The sequence below is a fragment of the Acanthochromis polyacanthus genome, chromosome 2, assembly GCF_021347895.1.
Source record: "Acanthochromis polyacanthus isolate Apoly-LR-REF ecotype Palm Island chromosome 2, KAUST_Apoly_ChrSc, whole genome shotgun sequence".
NCBI classification, from domain to species: domain Eukaryota; kingdom Metazoa; phylum Chordata; class Actinopteri; family Pomacentridae; genus Acanthochromis; species Acanthochromis polyacanthus.
In genome coordinates, this window is record NC_067114.1 from 13,231,503 (window position 1) to 13,253,369 (window position 21,867).

General features: G+C 36.4%; 2 protein-coding genes across 2 annotated transcripts; both read left to right on the forward strand.

Moving 5' to 3' along the window:
* Nucleotides 1–892: 892 nt before the first annotated feature.
* LOC110967232 (protein PIGBOS1) lies at nucleotides 893–2,883 on the forward strand. The gene is made up of 2 exons (XM_022216778.2): nucleotides 893–1,037; nucleotides 2,499–2,883. Exon 2 carries the CDS (start codon nucleotides 2,544–2,546, stop codon nucleotides 2,700–2,702), a length of 159 nt encoding a protein of 52 aa, XP_022072470.1. The 5' UTR covers nucleotides 893–1,037; nucleotides 2,499–2,543; the 3' UTR covers nucleotides 2,703–2,883.
* Nucleotides 2,884–5,690: 2,807 nt separating this feature from the next.
* rab27a (RAB27A, member RAS oncogene family) lies at nucleotides 5,691–21,787 on the forward strand. The gene is made up of 6 exons (XM_022216780.2): nucleotides 5,691–5,915; nucleotides 14,968–15,136; nucleotides 17,098–17,183; nucleotides 17,301–17,404; nucleotides 18,221–18,344; nucleotides 19,785–21,787. Exons 2-6 carry the CDS (start codon nucleotides 14,984–14,986, stop codon nucleotides 19,978–19,980), a joined length of 663 nt encoding a protein of 220 aa, XP_022072472.1. The 5' UTR covers nucleotides 5,691–5,915; nucleotides 14,968–14,983; the 3' UTR covers nucleotides 19,981–21,787.
* Nucleotides 21,788–21,867: the final 80 nt, after the last annotated feature.

Genomic DNA, 21,867 nt, shown 5'->3' on the forward strand with positions numbered 1-21,867 from the left:
AGAGAAGAAAAGTCCAGAATCAATAAGAAGGAGCTTATGCTTTATTTTACTTATTACTCATGTGATTGAATGCAAGGATGATCAAGACATAAGGTGATTGATAATCAAAGTACAGACAGTTTTTGATAATAAAAGTACAGACAGTTTTTGACGTAAGCTTTAATCAGTAAAGAACATGAGCTTGTTGTGTGTGCAGTCTCTAATCTTGCTTTGCAGGGGTGAAGTCATTCCTGCGAGAGCGATAATGACAAAACATCTGCTGTGGCAGAGGAGAGTGGACCAGCGCAGCACTGGAGTGGGGCAGCCAGCCTAGATAGCTATGCACACTGTTAGAGTACAAGAAGACTGGGCCAGGAACAGGTAGCTATCTGATTTCATCCGAACTGACTGAACAGTTGTTGTTGGTTAGGGACAGAGGATTCAGGCCCAGAGCTCTGTAACGCACATTCAGTTTTGCTGTAATAAATATTTTTGATTTTAAGAAGAAGTCTCCTGACTACTCCATCAAAAGAACTGGGCGGAAATAGCCTTACACATATTCTGTTGCTTGTTTGATTGTAGAATAGGCTGATTTCCAACAATACACCACTGTTAAAAACTTTGGGGTTACTTTGAAATGTCCTTATTTTTGAAAAAAGCATTTTTCTTTAAAAAAATGTAGATAATATTATTGTTTTTATTATTTTAAGCTATCATAAGTCTTAAATGCTTACTTAGTGTCTCAAAATCAGAAATTGTATAACTTGACATTCAGTTTTTTGTTTCTCTGACATCAGTTGTGGCTTTATCTAATGGCTTTATGTAGCAGCTCAGATTGCTTCTGTGAGCATCAGACAGCAGCAGGTGACTCAGACTCCACCAGGGGGCGCTGTGTCTCCCGCTGCTGCTCATTCAGAGAAGAAGAAGAAGAATCCCTCTGAGCTACATAACTGTGTCCTGGTTGTTGCTTCTTGTGTCTTTGCCTCGTTTTTCTTCTATTTTCTTCTGTTTGTCTATGTTTTGTGACTACAGATACGTCGTACAAATTGCTTTTGTCGGTAAGTTCTGAATATTACAGAGAATTACCTCTAAACGAGCTAAAATATCATGTTTGACCTGATAAGCTAAATGTTTAGCAAACTATCAAGCTAGAATCACTGTTTTCAGATCTGGTCTGGATTTTTTTCAAAAATAATGCTCTTGAACACAGTGCTTTAAATGTTTAAGTTGAAACAGCTTTGTATCGTCCAGTAGTTTAAATCAGAAGTCTAAAAAAATCTGCCAAGTCCTTACTGTCTGTTCCATTGTTTAAAGTATAAAGACTTATTTATTATACTTGCCATTATTCAGTGCAACTATCTGCTAATGCAGCCAAGTCAAACATAATGTTTTACACAAATCTCCTGTAATGTTCTTTCAAATAAAGTAAACTCCCTCTCAGTTTGAGAGACAGCAGGTCCGATCTGTGGCACTGGCAGCGAGCAGTGACACTTTTTGTTGCACCGCGGCGGTGCCACGGTTAATGCCACTGTGCAGTGACACTTTTTGTTGCACCGCGGCGGTGCCACGGTTAATGCCACTGTGCAGTGACACTTTTTGTTGCACCGCGGCGGTGCCACGGTTAATGCCACTGTGCAGTGACACTTTTTGTGGCACCGCGGTGGTGCGAGCTACCAGTGCCACAAATCGGTCTTGCCCCTACTGGTCAGTTTTTTTTCTCGCAGAATATATACACAGTAGACCTCTAATGATGAAACAAATTAAAGCCAGATATTCCGTTTTTATTCTCAACTTCAGACATCTGAGGATTTTAGTTTTAATTAGTGTTCACTGGAAAGTTTGAACTAATCAATATCTCAAAGACATCACCAACAACAACAATTTTCTGTACTTTTCTTGCTGCTCAAGGATTGTTTTTTGTCTGCCTGCCCAGAAACAACAGATGTAAATTGGCTGCATTTACATTTAACTGTGCACTGTCCCTGCAAAAATAAACATTGAAATGGAAATTATATAAAGAAGCACCAGTTAAGTTACTTAAGTTACTCATATGAATAGTACTATGATCCTGATAGGAAGGTGCAGAAGGTGTTTATTCAGTCAGTGGAGGATATATACTACGCAGTTAATTCACTTTTTCACAATTTAGCATCCAGGCTTTGTGGATTAACATTTTTAAATGTAGAGATAAACTGACTGCTCAAAAATTTGGATTTTTTTTCTTATTTACCAATCAATCCTACCAATATTTCAGGGTATGGTAATATAAGAATCACACTGTTGTAGCTGATGTATTTTATTTTAATTTTTTACTTTATGTTATGCACAGATAGTATGCGGTGGCTTTGGACCTGCTATAAAGTCGCACTGGTCCAATACAGGCAGCAACATGCCAGTGTTGCACTGTATGTCAAATTTTGCAAGAACATGTAACATTCTATGAAGCAGAGGAAACGCAAAGTGACAGTAAAGACACTTGTAGTTCAAAGAGTCCTGACATCACTTTGTTGTTCTTTCAGGATTGTCTTGCGTCTGAAGTTTGGGAATCTTCATTAAAATAAGTCATGTTTCGCCGGAGAATGCCTTTCACACAGCTGGCCTTTGCCACAGTGCTCGGAGTCGCTGGTGGTTTTTATATCTACAGACCTTATTTCGAGACAGTGCCAAAGACTTCAGGGCAGCAAAACCAGGACGTGCCAAAGAAACAGAAAGAAACGGACTGAAGGAATTCGTCACTCCCAGGAAATACCTCACAGACAGAAGCCAGAACAATCAGAGGCTGCTGGACTGTCACAGCTGGACTCAACGGCAAACAAAAGACGAGACCAGTATGGATAAATTCACATTTCTCTATGTTGCTTTGTGTGTATGTAATTGTACAAAATAAAGTATTTAATAATCTGACTCCCTGAATTATCTGTTTTTATAATATATCAAAATTTCTCATTCATTTCTGTTTCCATTTGCAAGTTGTTGCTTCACACATACTCTTGATTCTGTCTGTAAAAGTTTATTTACTCAATCAGTAAGTTGTTTGTGAACCAAAAAAACAAAAGGATAGCTCTAAATATGTTATCAAACAGCGGTGTAAAACCCCTTCAGTGCTTCCTAAACAGCGTGGCGTTCATTATACGTGATTATGTTTATATCAGTGCCAGAATCTGTATGATGTTCAGTCAGTGGGATTAACATTTATCCAGAAAATTAGATCTGAAAGCCACAGAGGCGTGAAAAATGGTCACATTGTTCAAGGTTATCAAGAAAATATCAGTATAACAAAGTGAAAATAAGCACCATGCAAGCATTTATTGAGCCACTCCATAATGCAGTTGTAAGACATTATAAGAACATTTACTAATATTTTACAGTTATTACAGTTTTTCTCAAATGCTAAAACACAAAAGCCAATCCTCTAAAACAAATGACCAGTTGTCTAAGCACATTTAATAAATCTAGCCCTCATTTGCCAATATCATAAACACATTTCACGTGAAGACACAATTCACAAAACACAATTCTCCATTCTCATAAATCTAAACACATTTTGCCTTGCTAAAACACAAGTTGCAAAAGAACTCTGCTCATATTCTCAAATGAAAGCTCATGTGATCCAAAATGCTTGCCACAGTCAACAATATTTGACCACAATGAACACACCTGGCATCATTCATTACACACAACGACTCGAAATTGAAGACACTTGTTGCTAATGATGTGACCACACCTATAAAAGCAAGTTCAGAGTGCACAGTTTGCTGAAGATTCCAAAGACACACAATGGATGAAGGCAGAGTCAGGGGAAGAGGATTTCGAGTCAGAGGAGGGCAAAGTGAAGGTCTAGCAGGGAGAAAAATGTGTTTTAGCATTTGAGAAAAACTGTAATTGACTTAAATAGAAAACTATTCTAATCCCTGTGTTTTACCACCGTATCATTTATACACCAGCTTTAACTTGTGTTTTATCAATCCATGTCAGCAGGACAGCTTTACAATAAGTGTCAAAATTGGAAATACTTGTTAGAAAAATGGCCTTATGACTGCAGTATATGTTATAAACTGCATAAATATATTGCTATGTGACACATAAGTAGCATTGTACAGTTAAAGGGGGGGTTGGTGTGCAGCTAGTTTTAATTACATAAAGTAGTTTAGTCCTTTGGTAATAAAATCAAACAACTGAATCTCCTCCTGAAGGTCACAAGATAAATCTGGTGAGGGATGTAATGACGAATGTGGTAGAGCAGAAGACCAAAAACCTACAAAACTTTGTACAGACCTTTGCTTTTAATTTTCATGCAGTTTACATTTTCTATTCAATGACATTTCAGAATTAAATGTAAAACTTTTTAAATCCCCATAAATATATCTGACAGTTTTAGTAACTTTAAAAATTAAACTACATCACAGTGTATACAAATGGAGCAAAACCAATTAGTTATATTTACTGGACTGCTTAGATAATAGTTGTCAGTCATTCCTCATGCATAAAATATCCCAAATTTGGCGATTCCAGATTATTAAAAGCAGGAATTTTGCTTTTGATTATTTCTGGAGTATTATGTGGGATTATTTTTATTGTTGAAGTGATTTTTTTCAAAATTAAAATATTTGTTTTCAGTATATATTGGGATATATCTTATAATATGTTTAAAGTTGTCTAGGAGTTAGCCCTATGGGATAAAATCATTCATTTTATAGAATTAATTATATCAGAATCAGAAAAGCCTTTAATGCCAAGTGAGTTTGTACACACAAGGAATTTGACATGGTGTATAGAGTTGCCGTACTCAGCACCGACAGACAGTAAAAGAATAAATAATAATCTAAATCTAAGAAATTCTAAATAAAATGCTGTAAGTATACGAGTATAAGTATCAGAAGTACTGTGTAAAAGTAAGTGTAAACAAAGTACTGTAAAAAAAATACATGTGTTTGCTTAACCAATAAATTAGAATAGAACTTAAATTACAATATTACACATTGTTATTAAGGTATTGCACTATACAGGTATTGCACACAAGGTTGAATTTTTTCATATATATGTGTCTGTATATTACATACATAATATGACAGTATTTTTTTGTTATTCTACAGGGTAAAAATCCATTAAAAATGTTTGAACCTATGAACCAAACCAATGATTTTAAAACTAACTAGTTTCAAAAGCAAAATTTTTAACTGGAATTTTCTTGTGGACTCTTAAAGGACTTTCTGACTGAGGACATATATAGTAATATATTGTATAATTATATATCAGTGGATATTTTCCTACATTGAATACATTATTGTGATTATATTTACATGCTGGTGCTTAAATTTTAATACAGGTCAGTTAGTTGTAACCATAGATTGTATATAAAGTCTATGGTTGTAACAGAGTCGGTTTTTTTTTTTTGTATTTTTAAAAATCCTTTCTCGCTATTTTTTTTTTTTAAAAAGAGCCATAACACAACCATTTATTGTCTTTTTTTCTTTTAATCTTTCTTTTAATTTTTGTGTGAATCAATAAAGTTTATCAAAACTTATACTCGAGCTAATGCAGCGCTGCTACCTAGCTGTGAGCTAACTGTAGTAAAATGTAAATACGTAATTTTGGAAAAGATAATGAAAGGTGTATGTTTCTGAGATTACTCGGAGTGTGCAGCAGTGTGTAGCAGAGGCAGTGCAGAGCTGTTGTGTGTCGTGTTGTAACGGCCGCTTCCTGCCGGTAGCTAACGTTAGCCGTTGGGAGGAGCTGTTTCTCAGCAAACACCTTAGCCGAAGCTCAGACCTGGTGAAGCTGCTCTCATGTCAACTAAAGGGCCAGCGGCGACGGAGAAACTAAAGTCCTCGTTTATTCAGCTTCTGTGACGCCTTCAGCTGTCAACTTGAGCTACTTTTTTTTTAATTATTTAAAGAGCAGCTAGAAGCAGCAGCGGCAGCTACGCCCCGGGGCTGGTGAGTACCCAACTCTGAGTGTGTTTTCAGGAAATACCAGCCGGACAAACCAGCATCTGTCAGAAGTTAGCAAGAGGCTGGAAACTTTAAATAGCACTTTACTCTATTATTCGCTGTGTGTGTGCATCCGTTCCGCCTGTCAGATTCACCCTGACATAATGAGAGACCCCAGGCCGTGGGAAACATGTATACACCTGCCTTACCCTCCTCTCAGAGCTGCTAGCTTTCTCCAAACTCAACAAAAACTGATTCAGACCACTGTTTGAACGAGTAAAACTCCGAGCAGGAACCCCTCAGAACCTCACCAGAAGGTAACTGGACTTCTCCTTTTGGTTCTTGAAGACGTGTCACCTCTCCTCTTCAAAAAGAGAAGTCCAGTTGAGAAGTCCAGTTGCTTTCTGCTGTAACTCTGAAGATCACAATGTCCTGGATGACTGAGAATCTGCACCAAACAGGAATTATAGACACTGATCACACTGTTCAGGCAGGCTTGGACACATATGTTGGCAACAGTATGTCTAATAGAGAGAGCCAGGAAGAAGCTGGCATCTACTGCAGTCTTTTTTTATTTGCAGTGGGGGGAGAAAAAAAGAAAGAAAAGGTGATTATTTCTTGCCTAAGAGGCCACAGGTTCTGCAGGGACAACCACATGAGGACCAGCTGAGGATTGTAGATTGTCTTTTGGTTATTCCATTTGAGCGTTTGTTTGTATCACAGCATGGGGATGGCTTCTATGTGACTGCTGCTGCTGATAAATCCTCACATGGTATTTTAATGACTAGATTGTTACCGGATTTGGCAGCCAGAAGCTTTGAAGATGCACTTCCTCCATATCTAGCCATTAGATTTTATCCTGAGTTGTTCATCACTTGTGCTGCACCCATTTTGTTTTTTTAAATCTTCACTAGTTAGGCTTTAAGTTTATGGTCTGTGCATATCCGGATTTTCCCAAGGAGCTGCTTGCCACTGTGTTGGACAGGTGCCCAGGGTGGGTCTTCCACTTTATCCCTGACAAATGATTAAAGCTCCTTTTTGTTTGCTGCTCTGCACTGGTGGTAGCCTGGCAAACACAGGAAGGAGAAAACACCAAAACTTATCAGGGTACCGCTCGGACTTCCTCTGGCTGTGCTTTATTTAGACCTAATTTATATAGGAAACCCTCTTTAAAGAGAGTCTTGGAGAATAAATATGAATTAAAATAAGGTAAGCACAAAATAATTCCAGTAAATCAGAAAATATGATCATAAAATGATGAATAAAGTCTTATCTAATGTTTTAATCTTGGAAGCAATGTAAACAGCACCTTAAAGTAATCCTAAAGCTGTCAAAACCTTAAGAAAATGTAAAAATCATTCTGCCATTGATTCATAAAGACAAATTTGAAAGCAGTGCCACCCCATCAGCTGACCCAGATACAAAATAAAAGTAATATTTAATAAAAGTAATTTTTTTTTCTTTTTAAATTTTACTTCTTGACGATAGTAAACTGACTACTACAAGGTTGTGAAAAGAACATTTGAGGATGTCATTTTGGGCTCTGGGAAACACTGATTGACATTTTCCTGCCATTTCAAGGCAATTTTTTAAGCCATTGCCAACACATATCAGCTGGTTCAGAGATGGTTTTATTAGAGCTGCACCATTTATTCAAGGAACTGACTAGTTGTCGACTATTAAATTAATTATTGACTGCTTTATTACAAAAAATACTCTAATGCTTTGGAAAAAGGAATAGCCTCTGTGACAGTAAAGTGAATGTCTTTGGGTTGTGAACAAAGAGCTAACACTCGAGGACGTTATCTTAGGCTTTGAGAAACATTGACATTTAAATAAGCACACATGTATCTAGGGAAAGCATCGTATGACAACAAAATTATTCTGAAATAACTTCGAGCACAAGCTGTGGCGTCAGCATTGGGTAACAATGCAATTTAATTATTGTAAAGGATTATTTGACTGAGGGAAAGTCAGTCTGCAACTATGTTTATAATCAAAAAAACATTTATGTCATTCCTCTAAGTGGATACATCAGACATTCCCTTGTTACAGAGTGTCATGTATGGGAATTTCTTTGCTTTTGTCTGTTTTATTTTGAACTACTAATGTGGTTTGGGCAAAACAATATTTCTGAAGACTTGTTTTTTGCCTTGGGGAATTGTGATAGTTCTTATCTGCTTTCATTCTGTAGAACAAACTATGAAACATTAATGAAAATAATTATTAGTTGCAGCCTTACAGTTTATCTTCTTTGGTGGTGTTTGATTACGGTATATGCAAATGATTGGTTATCAAGAGAAAAAAGTCAAATTACTGCAGTCCTTGTATCTAATATGACACCGGGAGTAACGTGCTCCCATTAAAAAAAAACCCCACGAAACAATATTTCTGCAAATAGCAGTAAAAATACATATTGATTATCCATTTAGAAGCCAGTATGATATTGTCTAATACAGTAGACATGTTAAGATTTGCCTGCAGCCACATTAAGTAAGACTAACAAACGCACCCGCTTGTTACAGCATATGTCAGGATGATCTTCATTAGATACAGCTGTTGCTTCTGTCCTGAATTAAATAGATTAATTGTTGTTAATGACGGAAAAACAAGTATAGCATTTAGTTCTATGGTGCCATTTACAAGTATCTTCAAGGCCCTTTCCATGAAGGACAGAACAGTATTGTGTGACACCTTAATCTTGTAGGAAGACAGGGACTCGTTTGTTGTCTGCTAAAAGGTTGTAGGAAACACGAGACGATTTAATGTTATTTCTTCTTTCCTCAAATTAGTTTAACTTGTCTGATTTCGGTGGACTAATAATAATAAGAATTGGCAGACGTCTGAGCCACAGGCAGCGATTCACAGTGAAGTTTTAGATTTTAGTGCAGTGAATGAAGATGCTTAAAACAACGGGTCTTGCCAGCTTTTGGAGTTTTCTTAATGTCAGCTCTTTTCTGCTTCTTTGACATGTCGCCAGCATCACGTGTTTCATGTGGATGGAGACACTGTTGTTTCTGCCAAGTTTGTGTAAGGCAGTGACGAGGACGACACTTCTTGCTTTGTGCAATTGTTGACTGAAGTCAGTAATTTCTTGCCTAATAGCATAACGGAAGATCAGACTCTGCCATCAGAGCTAGCTTCCTTTTCACAGCTGTGATAGGAATTGGATGTGCAATGTGACGAGAAGAGGCTCTGCAGCTTTAGATTTGAACGCAGCGCAACGGATCATGCATCAGAATTTGTTTTCTTATCACATTCAGTTTTTAAGAGGAGCTTATGTTGTTTTTGTATTTAAACTAAGCTAGGAGTTCATGTGGGAGTTGTCTTTTTAGCTGTATATTAGTCCGTAGATATCTGCAGGAACAATCTGCACTGCAGCAGTGTGGTTTTGCTTGACATGTCAGTTCTTTGACCTGTTTTCAGTTCAGCAGAAATTGCTCACTGACTCTAGTTTTTGTGTCACTGTTTTGAATAATGATGTCAGTAGCTTGGGTAGAGAAGTAAAAGATTACTCCCATATTGTATGTATCTGGCCTCCTTTGCAGATGTTGCCATTTTTAATATTGTTTTGTTGTATATGTACATTTGATTTTATTATTTAATGTTGATGTTTTATTTCCTATTGCTTATTGTTGTGCACCGTCCAGCGGAAGCTATTTATATTTTCGTCATGCCATGTATGATGATAATAAAGCCATTCTAATTCTAATCCTAATTCTTCTAATTCTAAAATGACCGTGTACAACAGAACTAAGCATACCCCTGTGCAACACTACTTAAAAGTCAAATTATTTTAAGTTGCATCGCCTCTCAGTAATTACATTTTTTCCTAGTTTGACAAGTGTTTAGCATTTACTTTTATAATCAATCAAAAACAAATACTCTGGAGTCTGTATTGATACTAGAGGACCCAAAGCAGAAACTCCATACCAAAAAATGAATACACCTGTGATCACTGACACACAAATTTGAAAACCTTTGATCATTGAAACAAAATTGTGCATAGCTTTGATTCCCAATTAGCCTAATTGCACATGAAAAATCAGTGGAAACAGAGTACCAATGACCCTACAAACAGATTTCACAGTCTAGCTCTGAAAAACAGAAAGAAGGTGTACTAGCTGTTATTGTATTGACTTCCTACTCTGAGGACTGCACTTTTAATATAGTAAATCTAAACTGTTAATTTTTGATTTGACATGAGAGTCAATACCTGTCTGTTAATTTTAGAAGTAATATTGAATCATATGACATGTAGTATAAATAGACTTTTATTACTGTACATTAGAATTTTTGAACCAGGAGGAGCACATTTTCCACTTGTCTTTCCTGTGAGCCGCCATGCAGAATACCAGGACTCTGAAACGGCCTAGCACAGAGTCATGCTTATTAGTGATAATTATTAGGTGTATCTGCAATTACACCCATTTAATTACAGCTGTGCTTCTCCAGTTGACCATCCAAATGACTGCTGTGAGAAGAGCAATTTAGGACAAAACCTCATCTCTATTTTCAGCTCAAACAGGAAATCCTGCTTTCAGTCTTTATCAAAACCATTTTAGATAGGTATTGATTCACCTTTATGGTCAGCTTAGAGGGCTGTCTTTGCTGATACATACTGAATGTCTATGGATACTTAAATCCCACTTCTAAAAATAATGAATGTAAGATGATAGCATTAGTTTAGCTTTGTGGCTATAGTGAACGTTTTCTCCATGTTTTTGGCAACAGAGCTTTCAGTTCATTGACACCAGAGCAATAACTAGCTGACAGTTTTGTCTCTTTGGTCTCTCAATGACATTTTGTGGGATTTAGGTTAGAGATGTACTACAAACAGAGATTAGTGTGTTAGCGAGGTGTGTTGAGTCTTCACGAAGGTGGATCTCTTTTCACATATCACTATGGTAACTGATGCTGCACAGCTGGCCTGCTCTGAAGGAGGTTATGTTCTGAGTTTCAGATGTGAATCGGCTGTAAGAAGCATCTCTCTTTTACCAAATCATTTCCTGATATTCTGTCTGTGCAATTTCGATTCTCAGCTGAGGGAATATATTACATCTGCACACCTAGTGGGCTGGATGTTAGTAATGCCACTGAATGAAGTTGTGCAGTTACAGTAGTGCAAACTGTGTACATGGTGTTGTTACAGGAACCTATGTGCATTAAGAAAATACATATATATGCTTTTATGTTTGGTCCTGGTCTGCTGCAAAGCCTGTTTTACACCGCTGACATTGCAGCTAATATAACACAGAATAGAAAGTTGATTAGTCTGTTGGTATTTAGCACGCAAAATATTCAATCAGTGACATTAGTTCCACTTTGATTTGGCCAAAAACTACAGCAATTCTTATGTGTCTTGGATTATGTGACAATGTCAGGCATGAATGTTCTTCTTGAGTTTTATGTTTAGATGTATGAAGTTCAAAGTTTGAGTGGAAAAGTAGATATATTAATTTACACAATTAACAATTTTCTACCAGCATTCCTGTCTTGTATCGTTTGCAGTAACAGTGCTTTTTACTGTATAAAATCTTTTATTCCTCATAGCTCCCCATTATTACATCCTGTTCTTCTTCACTCAAATAGGCGGCATGCGATCGATTTATTTGTTGCTGAAGAAGACTCGCATGATGCGTCAAATGCCTCCTTTTATGTGAGTCTGATGAAGAAAACGTGGTTAACAATCTGAGTTTGATAACCACCGTTATGATATCTATTATCTCCAATTGGGATTTTGGTCTCTGTCAAGCAAGTCGACACAAAGAAAGCCTGTATGTGTTGGATTTATTTCACAGTATTGCCCTCAGAAAACAGTTTGATTTTCTCCGTGGCTGATTTTCTTTACATTATGATCTACTAGAATCCATCAAGATCAACTTCTGTGGCTTAAGTAATTGTTTTGGTGTTTTCTGGAGGTTTTCATCCAAGACTTCATCTTCTGTTCACTTCAGGTTTCATTGTTACATCAGTGAATACAAGTTGATGTCCACCACGATAAGTGAAAGAGCCACAGATTTCCACGTCTGTACTTTACTGTACTTTTAGTGCAGCCTGCTTGAAGTTTTTTTCTGGCTTTCCTTGACCATCAGACCGTGCAATACTCCCTGTTTTCTTGGTTCTGTGCATGTTTCATTGCAACTTTCATCCCACCTCACTTGTTCTTTGAACTTTTCAACAGCAGAAGGAATTTACAACACAAACAGTGATTTAATTTAAGTGTAGTTTTTAAGGTTTGTTTAACAGTTGATAGCAACAGCAACCTGAGTTTGTTCAAGCAGTCCTGCTGAATAGACCTCTGGCTGTTAAACTAATAAATAAAACCTTATTTATAACTTTTAGCCTGATTAAAAACATGTCCATGAGCAGGAATGTGGACGTCATAGTTCTCAGGTTTAGCGGTCTTAGCTCACCGTTTATGGCCACAGATCAGTGCCTGTAGCAACCATTTCCATCACAGCACATTTATCATGGATGTTGAGTTTGCACGAGACCTTAAGCTGCTTATGTTCCAGATGAAAAGTTCACTGGGGGATACAGTGAAAGAATGTAAGATTTGAATAAATACTTTTCTACACAGCGGTCACATGATATGTCTGCGCTGTCTTTGGCCTGTTTTGACTGTAACTGGTCAACCATTACAAGTGAGAACGTTACATCCAGGAGATAGAACATCAGTGCCTCTTATTTCCATTTTGAAAGTGTAGGAGAAATGTACGTCTACACTTGACTCCCTAAATAATAGTAGTTCCACCTTTTGCTTCAAAATTTGCAGCCCAATTATCTATTCCATATTAGAGAGAATTACGTTCAGCAATATTCAGCAGGCATAAACTTGAGTCCGTTTACGTCTGTGTCTTTAGGGCAGAGGAATTTAAACTGTTTCCTGTCATTGTCGGCAGGATGAAGCAGCTCTTACGTTATACACATTAGCCCACAATGTCATCAGCTGTACAAATCTATACCTGGAAGTCTGACATAACATTGGAGAAGAAAGAGGTTATGTATTTCACTTGCCAGCACTGACTGTAGGTTCAACTAAACAGTATATGAGCCTAAAGGATCTGAATCAGAGCTTTCTGTTACTTTGAAAATGCACAACTGTCGTTATTTCATATTGATGTTCCTCATTCAATAGCCCAGTGTTCCATAGTAGGAAAGGACCAATGAACAACGTTATTTTTTTATCATCAACTATTGTTTTATTGTTTTATTACTTGTTGATACACTTCATATTAGAGTAAATGTCAAAGATTGAGTGGTCTTCCTATGCTGTGTGGGTCAGGGGCTTTTGATGTGTGTCTATAACAGGCTCAGTGTACCATAGTGTTGACATATACTTGAAGATGGCATTGAAATGTTAATTGAAGATTTTGTTGGATTTGTTGGGTTTCTTTCTCTAATATAATACCTAAAGAGCCCATAAGGGACTTATGTTGCAAAATGGACGATATAAATACAATCGAAGTACTGTTGTACCACCTAGTTGAATTGCCCTACTTTCACTCTGCAGAGCAACCAAAGTTCAGTTATTTATTCAGTATAATTAGATCTTCAGCCTGAATACTCTCTGCCAACTTGAAACACAGACTCTAAACAGGTGTAGGGTGTTTTCACTTCTAATCTTTTCAGTTCAGCAATGAATTATTCCTGCTGGCCCATTAGTGCGTTTTTTTTCTGGGGACTGGTGTGAAAGCAGACCGTCAAATCCTGTTCAGTACCAAACAACAACCGAGCAGTGTACCCTGCTGTTATTCTGATTATGCACAGAGTTGTAGCAATGTTCATAAAGTTCAACCTGACAAGCGTGCTGGTCCTTTGGATTATTTTAGCACCTTTTAATGAAGAGCTTAAAAGCATCACCTAGTTAGAGAATCAGAAAAACCTTGCAATAAGACGCTACATTTAATCCAATTTTATTTGAGTATAAAAATCTATCCACTTGCATGCTTAGAAAAATTCTGCCACTGGTATAAAAGCAGTATTTCCCATGCCAAATACAATCCTTTCTGCAGTTATTTTCATAATCCAATGCAAGAATTCACAAATCACTAACTACTGAGTGTCTGTTACACTGTTCATTCGCGTGATAGACTGACTGCTTCTGTGACTTTCAGCCTCAAACCCACTGGTCTATACTGAAGACATTAATCTGTGTATAGCAGTTGTAATGTTTAGTAAATATTCCTCAAATAGTAATAAATTATTCTTCTGCTGGGTACCACTGTATATCCCAGAGTGGATGTGTGCTGCAGTGCAGTGAGTCTGTACAGCAGCAAGGATGTATTTTGAAGGCTTCATTCACTAAACTGCAGTTCCAGCATTTATTTAAATGCCTGATTTTGCAAAAGTGTGACTAATGTGGATTTTTATATTTTTCTATAACAATAGTGGAGATACATGGCAGAGTAACAACTTACACTGCTGTTTAAACATTTGGGGTCACCCAGACAATTTCATGTTTTCCATGAAAACTCACACTTTTATGCATGTGCTGACTTAATTACAGAAGGATTTTCTAATCATCAGTTAGCCTTTCTACACCATTAGCTAACACACAGTGTTAGAACACAGGAGTGATGGCTGTTGGAAATGTTCCTCTGTATGTAGATATTCTATTAAAAATCAGCCATTTCCAGCTAGATTAGTCATTTACAACATTAACAATGTCTACAGTGAATTTCTGATTAATTTAATGTTACCTTCATTGAAAAAAAATGCTTTTCTTTCAAAAATAAGGGCATTTCTAAGTGACCCCAAACTTTTGAATGGTAGTGTAAATCCCTACATGGACAATACCAATTAGTACGTTTACTTTATTGTAGATTTTGTTCTTTTCATGACATCATATTAAGAGCACCATGCATTTCAAAAATTGGCTAATGTTTACATGTTTGAAAGAGATACAGACTTGAATAGACTATAAGTTTGAAGTCCAGTTTTTGTGCATGTTAATTCAGTGAGGGGGGGAAAAATTGCTTTATATTGACATTTATATCTCTACTAAATATTGTGATTTGTCGTTTGACTAATTTGTTTTGTTTGTGTGTTTCAGAAATTAAGGACTCACTATGTCTGATGGGGAATACGATTACCTCATTAAGTTCCTAGCGCTCGGTGACTCTGGCGTGGGAAAAACAAGCTTCTTATACCAGTATACAGATGGCAAGTTTAACTCCAAGTTCATCACCACAGTTGGGATAGACTTCAGAGAAAAGAGAGTGGTAAGTTGTTGCCAGATTCAGAATAGGTGGGATTTCCTTCTTTCAGCTCCTCGGTAAAAGCACACAGGGATTTTACATACTTATGATGTCAGGTTTCCTCATGTCCATGTGCGCTACAGGTATTTATGGCTGCCTAATTAGGGGCTTAAATGCATTCCCACAGCATTAAGTAATACCCTGTTAACAAAAGACTACTGATGAACGCTGCAGCAGAAATCTGAGTAATGACTCATGCTGGTAAACGGCAGCTAGCTCCCTCCTTAAGAACAAACACTTCATGCCATTGGCAAACAGCTGAGCAGTGTTCTTATTTACTCTGTGCTCTCTTTAAAGCTGCTGACCTCCAGCTCCAAGAATATGGAGCCTGATGTATATACATATGTATGTATATGAAACATCTATTCATCATTCACCAAATATTTACTTAACCTCTGAGAAAAAGATACTGAGCTTTAAATACTATGTAAGGAATGCTTTAACATAAACGTTTTGACATCTGTAGTTAGTAGTGAATCAATTAACCGAGTAACTTTTGTAAAATTCAGTTTTCTGTCCCAGTTAACCCTCGTGTCGTCCTGTTTTAAAGTTTGAAAATGTGGAAAAATATATACCGTATATATTTTCACGGTGAAACTTCTGATGTCCACATTTTCAACATTTTTGGGAAATCTTTGAACATTTTTTGGTGGAAAAATGAAATATTAAAAATACTTCTTAAGAACATTCACCAAAAAAAAAATCAACCAAAATCCAGCAAATTTCACTTCTAATACTTTGGTTGAAAATATTAGAAGTTTTACTGATATATATGTAATCACTTTAGATATTTTTAGGATTTCTTTGGAAGATTTTTGCACATTTTATGAAAATATTTACAAGAATGATCCTGCCAAATTTGGGGGATTTTTTAAATAAAATTTTTAAGGGAAACTTTTAAGAAATTATTCGAATTTTCTTCCGGAAGGTTTTGCAAGTTTTCAGAAATTTGTGGATTTTTTTGCTGAACTTTTGGATTTTTTTCAGACAAGGACACAATATTCTTTGGTACCCGTAAATGAAGACAACAGGAAAGTTAAAGCTGAGTAAATATCCATAGTTGGAACTCAAACAACACAGAGCAGTGCTTTAAAAATAAAGCATAAGACTGTGACAGAATCGTTTTTCTGATCCATGAAATGTTTGAAATTTAGCAAATCTAAAATCACAGCAGTAATACAGGGGCTTCCTGTCCAGTTGTCACAGACGTCCAGCTGGTCAGTCATCTTCACTGCAGAAGTTATGCTGTTAAACAGAGGTTATGGAGAAGATGTGTTTACTATTTGGATTAAGGAAATGAGCTGTGAAATACAAATTGATTTAATTGTCCATTTTATAAACAATTAAGGTCTTTTTAATACTCAGTTTTTGAATAACAAAATGTCAGCATTTATTGGTATCTTTTGATCGTCAGCGAAGGAAAGCAAATCCACCCAAGTGAGACGATGGAACTTGGGAATTTTTGGCATTTTTGATTGGAAAATGACCCTTATAATCAAAGATAATTATCATTCAATTAGCATGTAGTTATTTCTGTGTTGAATGACTGACTGGGTAATCAATAAATTCTTATAGCTCGATATAAAACACAGACATTTGCTATACATGTTGATATTTGTATGTTTAATGAAGTCAAACTTGCATTAAAAGTATTATTTCCATTTCTTTTATTTTTGTGGCATAAAGCCTAGTTTCTCACCTCCTCACCTGAGCTAAACACTCATTCATTCCCCCGTAGCTGCAAAACCTCCAGTCAATATGATCGATACTAAGAACCGAAGTTGCTCAGTCGTTTGTGGACTTTGGTTTCTGTCCTCACAGGTGCTTCCAGTATTAATCAAGTCAATTCACTTACTTAATTGATCAAAAGGAGAAGCTGCAGGGATATTTCCTTGTTTGACCTGACCTTTCTGTGTTTGTCTCAGATGTACAAATCAACAGGTCCAGATGGATCTTCAGGCAAAGGACAGAAGATCCACATGCAGCTGTGGGACACTGCAGGACAAGAGAGGTACATGAAGCTCCACTTTCCCTTTCTCAACCTCATCAAACATCTTCAATTGGTTTTAAATGTGTCTTTACCTCAGTTATTTTTTCTTGTTAAATGTTTTGTCCTGAATAATTTCAGGTTTCGAAGTTTGACGACTGCTTTCTTTAGAGATGCGATGGGGTTCCTCCTCCTGTTTGACCTCACTAACGAGCAAAGCTTCCTCAACGTCAGAAACTGGATGAGTACGTCTCCTAAAATGTCCAACTATGTGTACATTTCTAAAATGTACAAATTCTAGGAATAAGCAGGAAGCTATTCATTTAACCCTTGCGGTCTTCATTTACGGGCACCAAAAAATATTGTTTCCTTGTCTGAAAAAAAATCCAAAAATCCCTAAATGTCTGAAAATTTGCAAACCCCTCACAAAGAAAATTCCAATAATTCCTTAAAAGTTTTCTTTAAAATTTTTATTTAAAAAATCCCACAAATTTGGCAAGAAAATTCTTGTAAATATTTTCAAAAAATGAATCAAAATCTTCAAAAAAATCCTAAAAATATCTAAAGTGATTACATATATATCAGTAAAACTTCTAATATTTTCTTTAAGAACATTCACAAAAAATCTTTTTTGCGAATTGTCTTAAAGAAATACTTTTTTAAAATTTCTTTTTTCTACCAAAAAATGTTCGAAAATGTGGACATCCGAAGTTTCACTGTGAAAATATATTTTTCCACATTTTGAAACTTGAAAACGGGTCAGTTTGACCCGCAGAAGGATACGAGGGTTAATTACGACAAAATAAAGGTGCACAGGATATTTCATCATAAAACATTTCTTGCTGGTTGCCAAATACTTGAAGCTCACTGTGTGTGACTCATGTAGAATTTAGACGAGGTTGCTGTTAAACCTAAAATATATGTGTGTGATTAAACATGTAATCTTCAAATCTTATTCTCACCTGAGCTGTTGTTGCTGCTACTATACTCAAATTTAATATTTTGAATGAATGTAATGCACACTTTAAAACGGGACTAAATCCATAATGGATGTATTTCAGGTCAGTTGCAGATTCACGCGTACTGTGAAAACCCAGACGTCGTCCTGTGTGGAAACAAATGCGACCTGGCAGATCAGAGGGCGGTCAGTGAAGAAGAGGCCCGCGAACTGGCAGAGAAGTATGGGTACGTCTGTCTGTTTTCCATCCGTCTATAAACCTCTCCCTCAAACGTTTGTCAAGAAGGCAGTGGCTGCTCTGTTTGCCAAAGTGTGTGTGTGAGAACAGAGGACTAAATTGGTCCTCCTCGAAAAGCAAATATTTGCACACACGTGTAAAATATCCTGCTTTGGCACCGTCGGACACACCTTTTCTAAAACACTGATAGCAGAGTTTGTAAAATACTTTAAATGCCTTCAGTCTGTAACATAACATCACCTACGCTGGTAGACAGTATTTATTCCTTCTTTTTAAGGTTCTTAAATTTGTAAATGTATCAAATGATCTTGTACTAAATCTGCCACTTGCAATAAAGTATCAAAACTAGCAATAAATTGATCCCAATGACAAGTACTGTCTGTGTAGCTGAGATGGATCAATCATTCCTCTGCCATAGAGCTCCACTGTTGCCTAGAACTACAGTTTTTTTTTTATTGTTTTATTGTGATAAAGGTGAACAAAGTTGTTTATTTTGAGTTGATTCCATGTGCAACATCCTGATGCAATAAATACACAACAGCAGACCAGACGAGTATTAATCCCCACCTGAAAATATTCGTCAGTATTTGTCCTGTGTACTCCTGTTGGAGAAAGATTTTCAGAAATTTGTGTCCAGCTGTTATAGAAAACCATTGAACTCCTTTTCAAAAAACCTAAAAATGTGTGACCTGTTTTAAAACACTGGAAAAAATGCCCCTCTCAAAACAAGAAAAAAAATTATTTCAAGGAGCTTTTAGTGAAAAAATGAAAAGTGGAAAAAAATCTGCCAATAAAACAAATGAAAATAGCTTGGTAAGATTTCTTGGAATGAGATATATTTAGAATATTGAGATCTTAAAATTAGCTGGGAAAACTTATTTTAGGCTATATTTTACCAGGATTGTCAAACTTAGGTGTCTTAAAATAAGCCAGACAGGCTTTAAAAGAGGCAGTTTTTCACTCAAAAACAGATTTTTGCTTTCATGTAACCTCCTAATTTGAGATGTATTAAACTTATTTTGAGTTTTCATGTAAAATTCAACTCAAAACAAGATAATTTCAAGATTGTTTGACTTAACAAGATATTTAAGCTGCTTTGTCTTAAAACAAATCCCTCCATCTTGCTAAATGTCACTTGTTAAGTGAATGCATCTTACATCAAGTGGGATGAGACATTTTGACGAAAAAATAAGACAAACAGACTCAGTAAGATTTTGAGTTTTTGCAATGAAGGGTTTTGTCTCGGTAAGAACATTTTGGAAACAACGAGCCATATAGAAAGCTGTAGAAGCTGGAAAGTGTTGAAATGCTGATAAAATTTGCATTTTTTTATGACATTAGTTAAAAATTTTAATATAGAATAATCCCAGAAAGCTCGTAGCAGTGACCTTTATTGCTGTGTTTAAAACAAAGACTTGTTTCCATACAGAATTCCTTACTTTGAGACGAGTGCAGCAAACGGGCAGAACGTCAGCCAGGCCGTGGACGTCCTGCTGGATCTCATCATGAAGAGGATGGAGCGATGCGTCGACAAGTCCTGGATCCCCGATGGGACGGTCCGAGCTAACGGACCCGCCAACCCGGACACGTCAGAGGGCTCTGATAGAAGCAAATGTGCTTGTTAGAATGATTTTACTTGCACATGTGTGTCCATAATGTTGGTGGAAAAGTAGGCAGACGTCCAAGTATAACAAAGTGGGAGCTTGTATAGTTAATCCTGTTACCTAAAACTTAACATTATTCGTGCCTTTTGCCCCACAGACCAGCATAATAGAGATCTACTTCCACTGACATGCTGCAGCGTGTCAGTTCTGAGTTAATGCCTGTTGAATTTGGGCATTTCATTTCATTTCATTGTCTCTTTAATCATTCATTCGTATTGGTTGTGAGTTTGGGTTATTTATTTCATAGCTTAAATAATCAGTTGAATATGCTGATCATGTTTTCAGGTGTAGATTTTGGCCTCCGCATCACAGAAACGTGAGCCGCCAAAGGCTATAAATATACTGTTAATACAATTAACCTGCTGTAAAGAAAGAAACTGCCTTTGAATGTGCTTTTAGGGAACCTTTAGGTCTCTAGTGATTTACTGCTGATACTGTGCTTTATGTCCGGCTGTGTACTGCAATCTCACTGTCGCTCACACCGGCCATCCAGTGGCAGTCAAATAGACAACTTTATTTTCTAAATCTTCTTGCTTGTTTGCTGTTTTTGATTAAATCATTTACACTTTATTATGTATAGTTTTGAACTGAAAATGCAAAATATGTGCTCAGTAATTTTATAATAGAAATAAGTATGTCATAGAAAGCAGCAGTAGAAGCAGAACAGTCACTCAGGAACCCTGTTAATTCAGGTAATTTATCCTGCCATTTAAAAGAGACATACAAAAAATGCAATCAGTTATTAAGGAGTTGACATTTTTGTAGATATTTTGACTATTTGGCCATTAAACCATCAAAGCAAATTAAACTGGGGAAGTATTTTTGAGGGATAGCAACTACCAAAATGTTTCCCTGCTGGCTCTTGATCAAATAAACACAAACACAGAAGTGTTGCGCCTAGCGACGACTATTCAGATGAGGTGAAGTTCGATTCTTTAGAAAAACATTAAAATAGTATCATGACTCGCTTATCTTGCACCTCTCATAGTAACATCATCAATGCTTCTCTTTTTTGTCACGATGCCAACAGTTTTACATTAAACATGTTTTATAGTATTGATGAATTCTCTTCGATACTCAAACCTGAACATCTACAAATTAATTATTATTGTTCCAGGGTTTTATTTCTAATATTCATACCAAATTAATATTACATTGTAGTATATATAAAAATGTTCAGAGGAAAAGAGCAGAGATGCAATTTAATGCAGCAAATGTCATAAATGTATTAAGTGTGGCTGTTTTTTTTCTGGATCAGATGATGGGATGCTTGAAGATCTAGATGCTGGATGTAACTGCTAGAGGGCTGCTCTGTTGCTGCTGCATTCTCAGAATATCATTAGGTTGCTAAATGTGTTGATTTTTGAAAACGTCTAAGCTTTGATGCTGTATTGCCAACTTTTATAAATAAGATAATAAAATAGGGCCCTCCGCTTTAGTTTGCCCTCATAATTTGTCCTTTAGATCAGTTTATAATACTGCTGATATGTTATGAAAACACACAAAACACTGAAATGGCACTGTATTTTATTGTTTTACACGCAAATCCACGTTTGTATTACACTGCCATTCTCTCCTGTATAAAAGGGTGAATGTGTTTCAGCTCAGACACATAGTTATGTTTCTCTTCTCACTGTTTTAGCCACAAATTCAAGTATTGATGATCTTATTCGTAGGACTAAACTGAAACAACGTTGTCAATTGTGCCATATTTTCATATGCAAAAATATGTACATTTTGTCCAAAAATAAACATTTGTATTTATGTATTCCTTGAAGCAGTCTTATATTATGTGATCGATTTGTAAAGTACATAGTGCAGGTGATTGGAGAACATTTTTATGTGTGA

Bases quoted from the DNA above. Each gene is read 5' to 3' on its own strand.
- LOC110967232 (XM_022216778.2), top strand. From the start codon at position 2,544: ATGTTTCGCCGGAGAATGCCTTTCACACAGCTGGCCTTTGCCACAGTG.
- rab27a (XM_022216780.2), top strand. From the start codon at position 14,984: ATGTCTGATGGGGAATACGATTACCTCATTAAGTTCCTAGCGCTCGGT. The intron at 17,184-17,300 runs GTACATGAAGCT...GAATAATTTCAG, and splicing joins GACACTGCAGGACAAGAGAG to GTTTCGAAGTTTGACGACTG. The intron at 18,345-19,784 runs GTACGTCTGTCT...GTTTCCATACAG, and splicing joins GAACTGGCAGAGAAGTATGG to AATTCCTTACTTTGAGACGA.